Source organism: Chelmon rostratus, chromosome 15 (genome assembly GCF_017976325.1).
Source record: "Chelmon rostratus isolate fCheRos1 chromosome 15, fCheRos1.pri, whole genome shotgun sequence".
In the NCBI taxonomy this organism is placed as follows: domain Eukaryota; kingdom Metazoa; phylum Chordata; class Actinopteri; order Chaetodontiformes; family Chaetodontidae; genus Chelmon; species Chelmon rostratus.
Window position 1 is genome coordinate 7,356,990 of NC_055672.1, and position 11,122 is coordinate 7,368,111.

Below are 11,122 nucleotides of genomic sequence, written 5' to 3' on the forward strand. Positions count from 1 at the left end.
CAAATGAAGGCATTATTGCAAACTGATCTTCATGTGTATGATTACACACATGAAGATCAGTTTGCGGAATGTCCCTTTAAACTGAGCTTCAACAGCAACTCTTTTGTTTCCCTATTTGCTCAGAGTGGACTTCGAGAGAAAGCCGAGCCTGTTTCACTCCGCTGCACTGATTAGAAGTTGCATATCTTATAAAACGATGACAGAAAATGGCTGATGGAGCAGACCCAACTGCAGTCTCCTGTGTGAAAGCCCTCACAGCCTTCGTCGAAAATGGAAAAGCTTTGCTGGACCTCGCCGAGAAGGAAAGCAGGGAAGGTAGGCAGCATTTTGTGGAGACAGACAAGCGCACATAAAAATAGACGTGCAGACACCGTGCTCTGTGGTTGGCAGGCATTTTATAGACGTACCATGAGTGGGGGCAGCAGGAGTCCTGTCAATCATTAGACATAAATAATGAAGCCAAACAGACTGTTGCACTCTAACTTTGCTTACTTTATCTCATGTAGGCTCTCTGCAGGAATTCATCAGGCAGAAAATTCGCATCGAGTTAAATCAGTCACTGCTGGGTCTGATTGAAGCCGCTGCAGCTTTGTTCAGAAGGTTATGATCAGTATCCACAAAATATAAACAGCTTTTGTCTTTTAATAATTCTAACGTGGCTGAAATAATCTATTTTAAATAAGTAAATTGAGCTTTGTAGAACCAGAGATTCAGTTTTGCGCTGTTTGACAAGCAGATACGAGTTGTTTACTTCTATTCTTTTGAATTTCACAGTTTGTCTGTTAAGAGGAAAAAGGATGCAGAGGACCTTTGGAGAAAAAGCAATCAGTAAGAGCTAACACTAAAACAAGTAGTCTATTATTCAATTAGTTGATGAATTAATCTGCAATTATTTGATAACCAGGCATTTTTCAATAATTTGTGAACATTCGTTGTTTTTCTGTCTCTTATGTGATGGTAAATCAATAATTTTGTTTGGGTTTTGGACCGTTGAGCAGACATAAACTATTAAAACATGGGCTGTAGGAAATTGATTAATTTTTCACCATTTTCTGGCATTTCATAGACAAAATGTTTACTTTACTAATTGAAAATTCAATTTAGCAGATCAATAATTGATAATAAAAATGACTGTTGGTTGTAAGAGCACAGAAAATACTCTTATATTTTTGTGATCAATTAGTCTGCCCTGGTCTTCAAAAATATACGGTATAAATGTTTGCTTTTATGTCTCTGAAAATATATAGATTTGGCATATTTCTTAGTCTCTTAATTACAATGCCAAACACTTGAAAGGATGTAGACTCTCTTGGGCCACCAAATCTACTGCCACCCTGACACAGCAAGAATATGCTCTCTCCTACACCTTAACCTGTCCATCCATTTATTTCATTCAGAAAACCATACCCACTAGAAACTGAAACAATAATAAAAACTTTGTTGTATGACTTCTCCAGCTGTGCTTTACAGGATGCTGTGCAGGACTTTCAGCAACTAGAGGTGAGTTACTGACATAACAGAACGTTTTCAAAAACGTTCTTATCAGGACCATTGCGAGAGCGTTTTGTTTTTACTGACTGTGACGGATGTAATACAGGTGCAGTGGGACGCCTTTCTGCAGCATTTGGATGATGAGTTACAACTGAGTGGGAAAATACTAGATGGAGACCATCAGTCAAAATGTATTTCACCAGATACATCTCTAATCAATGCCAGAACAGGAGAGTATGTTTGATACATTTCTTTATAAACACCTATAATTGTTAAGAAATTAAATTGTGAATTTACAAATCACATTTAACTGCTTCTTTGTGTTTTGCAGAACAGTGACGTTAGAAAAATATCTTGGGAAAGGTAAGAAGATCCTGCTTGTGTTAATCCGTCAGTTCTCCTGTCTACTCTGTCGTCTTCATCTTAAAGATCTGGAGAAGAATCAGGTAAACAAGAGACACTGGAGAAATGATGTTCACTGCAGTTTCACCTGTTCAGACAGGTACCGCAATAGCCAACTGCAAAATTCTAAGTGTCAGTTTTTAAGGCAATGTCACGTCAATAACAATACATGACAGGTTTAATTTCATTCTTTACATTCAACACATCCACTCGAATGAACATATTGTAAAATAAACAATAGTTTGCTCTCAGCAGTTAAAACAATTTAAAAAACATGTTTAATCATCTATAATATTGCTATATTAATGATTTCCATAAGAGGCAGTTATTTTAGACTACGAAAATTAAAACTTTTTTATGAAAAATAAAACTTGCAATACAGAAGTTCTGCAATAAAAAACATGGAGGAGTTGAATAAAATATCTAGTCATTTTCTACACCTTGCTCCAAATATGTAGATGACCTTGGCTACCTACTCTCCCTTTTTTAATATACACAAGCATTTGCTACTGTCCTTCCACTTTATTAAGAGCAGACCGTCTGTATGTTTCTAATATGGATAACTTTCTTCTATTCCCGAGTGGGTTTAAACTATAACAAATCTCATTCACTATCAAGAAACAGGCTTTTTTTTAATGTAGTCCTGGCGAATCACGGGAAGGGAAGATACTGTAATTGTACATGCATGTATTATCATGCAGTTGTTTAAAAGTACATTGTGTGTAATTATGTTTATATGCAGTTTATAATAATGATTATGTGTGCGTACTTGAAATGGGGTGTGTAGCTGAGCTCAAATTAATGCTGTTTCATTGTTTTCCTTTTTTTTCTCTCTTTCCCCTTGATTAAAAAAGATGTCTGTCAGAATTGTAATGATTCTTTATGTAGTTTGGAGCATTCTGTCCTGGTGACATATTTGGAAGGTGAAGTAATGTTGTGTTACGTGCTATAGGTTCATGACTACATGAATAAATTATTTCTCTTCGATTTACACAAAAGACAGAACAGTGAGCTTAGACTTCAGCATAATCAGAGAGCAAAACCTGAAAGGCGTCCAGTCATGCTTCTCCTCTGGCTGCCAGAAAACTTATCAGTACAGACGCAAATTAATCTGACCAGTTGTGCAGTGTTATTCTCAGAGCTAACTACAGTCAGACAATCTCAAAAATCAACTTCAAACTGAAAAAAAGAAGACAGTAATATTTAGCACAGCTGCCTTTGGCCGGTTCTCTTTTAAAACTTCTCTTAAAGATATGACTATTTAAGGTTGCCATCACATCTATAAATGCAAATATGTCATCATCCTCATTATCGTCCTCTGTATATGACGTTATTTTTTAGAGGTCCCTGGATGCACACTCAATTGAAGTGGTCGTTGTTTCGTTTGGCTGTCATGAGGGAGCTTCACACTGGCTGCAGGAGACTGGCTGTCAATACGACATGCTTTTGGACCCCGATAGGAAGGTCAGAGGTCAAGAATATAATAATATAAAATACATATTTCATAGGCTTTCTGATGGTAAGATAGCAGTTAAAGGTGGGGTGAGTCATTCTGGAGAACAATATGTTGATATTCACTGAATTTGAAATGGAGTGAATATCTCCTCACGGTTTGCTAGCTGTCCTTTCTGTGTGTATGCTTGGGCTGTCAAAATTGGCCAAAAATGTGTTCATATGGCCATAAGAGGGCAAACCAATACAAAAACAGGCATATTAGTTGTATATCATTTCAACATAAACACACACACCTACACATTACAAAATCAACAAATAAAATAATGTCCTGTGAATAATTCGCTCATTTCAGCTTGGCTTACATTTCATTTTCAATCAATAAAAGGGATGTTGTGTATGCAAAATTTCCAACTGGTGCTGGACCTCGTGTCCTGGATGATTTGAAATGAAATGTCTCAGACAAATAGGAGAAATTCCAGTCAATTTTTACCTGTGTTTACGGACCCAATTTTCCCACGCTTTGCATGTAAATGACTAAAGGGGACAACGATTTTTGAAACTGGTCCAGTGTTGAGCGACACCATTGCAGCCAGCAACCACGAAATGGGCTGCAATGTAATCCCTCTGTGCATGTTTGTTTTTGCCAACGACAGACTCAGATTGTTATTGATAGTGTTTGACAACATTATGGAAAGGATCATTACAGAGACAGACCTTTGTTAAAGAGTAAGATCCTTTTTGTTTAACCAGAAACAGCCGCTATATCACTCTCGCCAAAGCCACCAGACTCCATTTACACAAACAGCAATTTTATCATTATAAAACACACTTCATCCAAACACGATGGAAACAAGATAAAACTCATCAAAATCTTTCTGGTTCATTTTTCACTGTTCCAACAATAACCACCAACTCTGGTTTGGTCGAAATAAGACCCTAATTCACTGAATCAAGAGAGGAGCCAGAGAGAGGGCTGACAGAAGAAGAACACTGGGGAAAAACAGCATGTAGGGCCAGGGTATTTTCACATCTACCTCGGGAATTATTTTCAAAGAGCATTATGACCATGGATGGACCAAGACAGACAGTAGATCTGGCATGCTAATGCCATTTAATCACATTGTGAAGAATCACTCACCCCACCTTTAACTCTGTTGGGTGTTGCAGATGTATGCAGCATTTGGCCTGGGAGCATCTCTGAAGAAAGTATTAAACTTCAGTAACATGCTGCTCTATGCTGAATATGTGGTGGACAACATGGAGTTTCCAAGAGGGCTTCCATCGATTCAAGACGACATGTTTCAGGTAAAATGATGCTTGGAGCTTCACCTACAAAGACATAAGAGGTGGCTGCAGCAGAACTTGCTGTGCCCTTATGCATGGGATGTAAAGTTCCTTTTTTCCAGTGAAAGTTTTCATTTAACCAACGAGGCAATAATGATGGCCAATTCATGTGTACACGTATCTATGTGAAAGTGAAGCAAAAAAGGATCTTTGAGTTCAGATAATAGCATGTTTTCTGATAACATGTCCATCCACAATGAAATAAATAATTCATGACTTCTATTCAGAAATGTTTCATTCTCCATTCTCCCACAACCCCTTTAGTTTTGACATCTACACAGAAAGTTTGTTAAGATTCATGCCTAATTCTTGATTTTGTTTCCTCTGTATTTCTCAGCTGGGAGGCGACTTTGTTTTGGACGAACATGGGAGGGTGCTGTTCTCTCACCGCTGTCAGAGTCCCATAGACAGACCCTCAGTCGAGGACATTTTATCTGCTAAATGAACATGAAACTCCTTCATGCACAACACATTAATTAAAGAAGAACAGAAACAGGTGACGGCAGACTGACTGCCAGGTCAAGCTGTGTTCTAAAAAATATTGTGATCAGTTTTACTCAACGAACTGATTAGTTTGAAATTGTTGATAACAAATATGATATGACTGCTGTACAATTAACCGAGTCTTACTTTTGCAACAAAATTGATTGGGCTCACTTTGTAATGAAAATATAATTAAAAACATGAGTCTCTTTAATAAAGATGTATGTACAACATGGTCTTGTGGTTCCTTTCTACAGGCTTATAGAGTCATTTTCAACTGAGTAAATGATTTCTCATTGGTTTACACTGTGGAAACATACTCATGTTTAAGTGAGTGTGGTATAACATAACCACCAAGCTTCCTTTTATGCTCTACCTTTGAAAGCCACGTACAGATGACGCGCACAACATAACAGGAACACCCAACAATTTAATGCAACCCGACGGAACCCCCCTGCAAAAACTCAGGCGTTCTTATTATTCTGTCCACCATGGTCTTTGGTCCAATTCAAACAGCACACATTACTGTGACAAAATCAATAATGCACTGCAAAAATTAATTTGAGGTAAGTGGGCTGGACTTAGGAATTATTTTCATTATCGATGAATCTGTCCTTTAGTTTCCTGATTAATGGATTAATGATTTGGTCTTTAAAATCTACAGCTGAAGAAGACTAAAAAAAACACAAAATCCTCACACTTGAGAAGCTGGAGTGTGTCACTAAACAAACTTCCAAAATTGGAATAAGTATGGCGTGGAAGCAAAAGGAAGATCCTTGTATACAATAAATGGCAGGATGCATGATAAGCTTGCTCAACTCCTTGAAAAGATGACCAGTAAACTCAAGGGTGGGAAAGAAAGGAGGACTTTGATCAACACCGGTTCCTCACTCATCTCTATTCTTAGACATTCTCAGAGTGGAGCTGCTTTAACAGACACAGCATCTTATGCCAAATATTAGATTATCAGCAGAGATGGAAAATGTGGACAAACTTATCGAGCACGTAGGAGACTTTGGGCCTTTCCAGAAAAGGATTGTTACACTTGGTTCATTACCGTTAATACTCTTTGCTTTTGTACTTGTCGGGGTTGTTTTCTTAGGGCACACTCCGGATCACTGGTGTTGGAGTCCTGGATCTGAGCGCCTGCAGAAGGAATGTGGCTGGACAGACCTTGAGGTGCGGGAAGTCACTGTTCCCCGTTCTGAACAGTCAGGATCTTTCAGCGGCTGTGAAAGGTTTGCCGTAGACTGGAGTAAAAGCCAAAACAAATGCAATGGGCTTGACTGGTGGCTGACTTCTAACGCAACCCAGCTGGTGCCTTGTGACAGGGGATGGGTGTTTGATAGAAGCCACAGCACTATTGTTTCTGAGGTAGGCACTTTTTCATTCTGCCTCTTTCTATCATCACTAACAGTATCAGAAATGTGCAATATGAGCTGCACCTGCCCTTGTTCAACGCCAATACAGAATGTATCTGGAAATACACCTTCTATAAAAGGTTTGTTGTTGCTTTTGCATTAGACTTTTATCTTTCAACTGTACCAAATACATCACAAGTAATAATCATGTGATGTAACTCTGTTCACCTAGCTGTCCTAGAACTAGAAAGAACAAGCTGTGCTATCGTGAGACATTTTAGAGAATTCATATCTTGACAATTAATTCATTGTTTGCATTTCTTATGTCAGAAGAGTTCTGCAGCATAACACAGAAATGTTTTCCTAGGTGTAAACTTCTAAATTTGGGCTCTTTGTCTTCATCAAAAATCTTGGTTTTGTGGATACTTAACTGAGTTATTTATTAGCCTCATAATTTTCGTTATTTTATAATTATCCAAGACAAGTTTTGGTTTTGGATGAAATGTCTGTCTACATTTTTTTCCTCCTAGTTCTCATTGGTCTGTGAGAAATCCTGGCTTGCTGACCTGAATCAAGTTTTCTTGGCATGTGGATTTTTTATTGGAGCTTTTGCTACAGGCCACCTAGCTGACAGGTCCGTTATGCACTGTTTAGTTTCATTTTTTTTTCCCCCTCAGAATTTCCACTGATAAGCATACGAGTATTTAAATTGCTTAACACAACAACAACACTTGGTATTTTCACAGGTTTGGGAGAAAGCCATGTTTCATTGCATCAATGCTTGGCCTTGGTATCACAGGTGTCGGGGTCATGCTGTCGCCATGGTACCCGCTGCTGCTAACGTTTCGATTTCTACAAGGGTTTTGTGGAAAGGGAGCATGGACGGCCACCTATGTGCTTGGTATGTAACAATGGAGCTCATGTAAGAGACAATTCTATTTTTGATTTCTGGATTTAAAAAAAAAACAACAAAAAGTTCCATGAGTTTTATTTTAAAAAGACACAGGGTCACATATCTTATTCTATTTATGAATGTCAGTTAGACCCCCTTTACACCCTGCATTAACATGTGTTTTGGGTGACTGGACTACGATCGGATAGCGCTTGACCTGATTAAAGTAGTGAATGTACTGAGGACGGATTGTGATCTGACAGAAGTCACCATCACTATCCTCTCCCACCAGTCTTGACTGCATTCCCGCATTGAGATCTTCCTCTGGACAGTGGTGGCACTGGCTACAGGGGAAATAAAAGCAGCTGCATAAAACAGCAGTCTCCTCTGCTTTGGCCTTCAGCAGTCCAGTTCCAGGCTTCTTCCCCGATTCAAATATCAATCAAAAGTGCAAACAAGAGGAGGGTGTAAGAAGGAAGAAGAAAAAGAATAAGATGGACAAAGCGATCAAATTCCAATCTGATCTCAATGTGGACACTGGAGACACTTATTTATACCAGGTGTAAATGTTATCAGATTAAATCATAACTAGATACAATCTGGATATGAGAGGGATTTAATAAAGGTGTAAAGAGGGTCTTACATTGCCTGATACTAATATTTTAAGAGCTACGACAACCGTCGTAGCTCTTAAAATGTTTGTTTTGATGTGTTTTGATAAATACTTGTGTAAGAGGTTTGTTTTGCTGCTAAAACATATCATTTTTGTTGTAGTGATTGAGTTCTTTGGATCAAACAACAGGAAATTTGTGTCCATGGTGAGTCGGACTTTCTACTCCACTGGCATGGTCATCCTGCCTGGTCTGGCTTACTTCCTGTCCTCCTGGAGGACTCTGCAGCTGGCCATGAGTCTGCCTTGCATCTTGTTTATCTCATACCACTGGTATACATACATGGTTTGCTTTATATATGACATGGTTTGTTTACCTCTGAAGTTGATATTGAATCCAACACAGACGTGTGTTTGTTTGAAAGGATTGTTCCTGAATCTCCACGGTGGCTGTTCTCACAAAGAAGAACTGCAGAGGCCATGAGGGTTGCTGCAAATATTGCAAAATGCAACGGGAGAACTTTACCACATAATCTTCCAGAGGTGTGACAATAGTTCAAAATACTGTGCATTTGCCAAATAAAAGCAAATCTCGAAATCTGATTAACCAATGTAATATAATCAATCAATATAATATTTTTCAGATAATTCTTTCAGAGGAAAAGGAAGAAGTAAAGCCTGCATCAGTAATGGCTTTGTTTAGGACTCCAAATATAAGAAAAAACACACTAATTTTAACTTATGCCTGGTAAGTGAGTTTGATGCAAGTTCTTTTGATGTCATATTATTTACTACTACGTGATACTTTGTAACATATTGATCAATCCTGGAGGATGTGGTAATAATTTAAAAAATTACTTATTGCATTCCTCTGGTCAGGTTTACAAGTACTATCGTGTTTCAAGGCCTGATCCTGCGGCTAGGGATTACAGGCGATGACCTCTCGTTGGATTTCTTTCTCTCTGCTGTGGTGGAGCTTCCCACTGGCCTAATCTTCTACCTGCTGGTCGACAGAGTTGGCCGACGCTCCCTAATGGCCGTTACCAACTTCACTGGCGGCATCGCCTGCCTCGTAGTCCCCTTCATCCCGTCAGGTACAGCTGACTGTGCATGTGGTACCAGGTGGAAAATTGGAGATGGATTCTGATCATTTATGAACAATTATAGGTAATGTAAGTTCTTGGTTGATAAAGTGATTGATGATTCCACTTGCATCCCATTTCCATCCTGCATTTTGTATCTCTTCTATCTTTCCAACAGATTTTGCCTGGTTGAAAAAGTCAATTGTAATCATCGGGAGGCTTGCTGTTGCCATTGGATTTGAGACCCTGACCTTTGCAAACACAGAGATGTATCCCACACCTCTGAGGTATGGAACCAACGACTGTGGGTAGATACAGATTTGTTTTTTATGTGCTGTGAAAAACAATTAAACAATGTGCACACTGCACTAACAAGCATAGGACTGGACAAAGTCACACTACATGTTATAATTAAGTCTTCCTGCACAGCCAAAATGTACTTCTATGGTGACACTGTATGGATCACTTGAAGTCATGATGTGGGTGCTCATGCTGAACAAACTTGGGCCCCAATCAACAGTTGTCAATATTGACTTTGTATAATTCTACCATGAATGTTTTGCAAGAGGAAAAGACAAAGATGGAGCAGCAGTTGTCTGGGAAAATGCAGACAATACGCTCTTATTCTTAAAATAAGGCTTAAGTGTCTGTCCAGCTTTATACTAACCATACTAATTTAAAAACAAAGGTAACAGATCTTCTGAATGTTGTGATTGATTTGATTTTAAATTTCTCACAGAAATTTGGGTGTGTCACTGTGTTCATCAGCCAGTGACTTCGGAGCAATTGTAGCCCCATTTCTGCTCTACAGACTGGCCAGTATCTCGCAGGAGCTGCCTCTTTTTCTTTATGGTAAATTTTAGCCTTCCTGGTACCGTGTTCCTCAAATACTCTTAGCTCATTGAAACGATACATAGGGAAATTTTAGATTTATTCATTTAAGAAATATTTTGCCAGTAAAAAGTAGTAATAAAGTAGTAGTAAAAAGTGCCTCACATTTGTTTCAGGTGTGATGTCAGTGCTCTACAGTGGATTGGTGACAATGCTGCCTGAGATGACCGGGGTTGCCCTGCCAGAGACCATAAAGGATGTGGAGAACCTAACAGGGTAAATGGACTTTATCAAAATGACATGATTATATCTATTTGTGTTTATCATTATTAGCTGGCATTCTTATCCTGAGAGGATTATAGCGAGCACAAAAGTGACAACCGAACAAACGAACAAACCAAAATTCACAGGTTGCCAATATTACCTGGAACCAATACTAAGTAGTGGAAAACCAACAACAAGAAGACAACAAATGTAACACTGTTTAAAAAATGCTTGAGTATAACAGAAAAGGTAAATAAATGAAGCAGTGGAAGTGAAGTGGCACAGCAGGAAGGTGTCAAGGGGGAGAAGATGGTAGGAAAGGTGCAAGAAAAGGTGCTAATCAGTGACATCTGAGAGACAAGACTATGCTTGTGAAACCATGATTTACCATGAGGCAGGGGCAGCAGAAAGGTTCATGCTTCATCCTGAATGTGTCTTTCTTGTGTGTATGTGTTTTCTGACAGGGGGAAAAACAAATCAAAGGATGCAGAGAGAAAAGGCTCTATCATATCATTGAAGCCATGAAGACCTTCAACTTTATAAGCCGATTTTTGACATATTCTGTGTTCACAATACACATGATATCCTAGTGTTGTCTCTTTGTTAGATTTACAGCCAGTGTAAAGTAGTGTGAAATGTAGTACAGTGGTTGTTATTGTATTACATTAGATAATTTGAGGCTTTAAAGGCATTAACTAAAGAATTGTACCCTGAGACAATGAAACACAGGAGATGGGAGCTATTAGGAAGTCAACTGAAGACAGGATCATAGGAGGATTATACGTCACCGCACGGGTGATGAAACTTAACATCACGTGGAAATCTCAGATACGTGTTTTATAGAACAGCAGTAGAATTGTTGATTTTGGTCCCTTTTCTTTCCATTTATTCTCCATGTGTGAATGAA

The 11,122-nt window shown here is 38.7% G+C and overlaps 2 protein-coding genes across 2 annotated transcripts; both read left to right on the top strand.

Annotated features, from left to right (window-relative positions):
* Positions 1 to 206: 206 nt before the first annotated feature.
* On the top strand, positions 207 to 5,169 carry LOC121618944. Its single transcript, XM_041954590.1, has 9 exons — positions 207 to 315; positions 507 to 600; positions 775 to 828; positions 1,458 to 1,500; positions 1,598 to 1,725; positions 1,823 to 1,937; positions 3,235 to 3,357; positions 4,516 to 4,653; positions 5,030 to 5,169. Exons 1-9 carry the CDS (start codon positions 207 to 209, stop codon positions 5,135 to 5,137), a joined length of 912 nt encoding a protein of 303 aa, XP_041810524.1. The 3' UTR covers positions 5,138 to 5,169.
* Positions 5,170 to 6,150: 981 nt separating this feature from the next.
* oct2 (organic cation transporter 2) lies at positions 6,151 to 10,231 on the top strand. The gene is made up of 10 exons (XM_041954012.1): positions 6,151 to 6,549; positions 7,067 to 7,170; positions 7,283 to 7,437; positions 8,203 to 8,371; positions 8,464 to 8,581; positions 8,683 to 8,786; positions 8,918 to 9,132; positions 9,299 to 9,407; positions 9,860 to 9,972; positions 10,128 to 10,231. Exons 1-10 carry the CDS (start codon positions 6,151 to 6,153, stop codon positions 10,229 to 10,231), a joined length of 1,590 nt encoding a protein of 529 aa, XP_041809946.1.
* Positions 10,232 to 11,122: the final 891 nt, after the last annotated feature.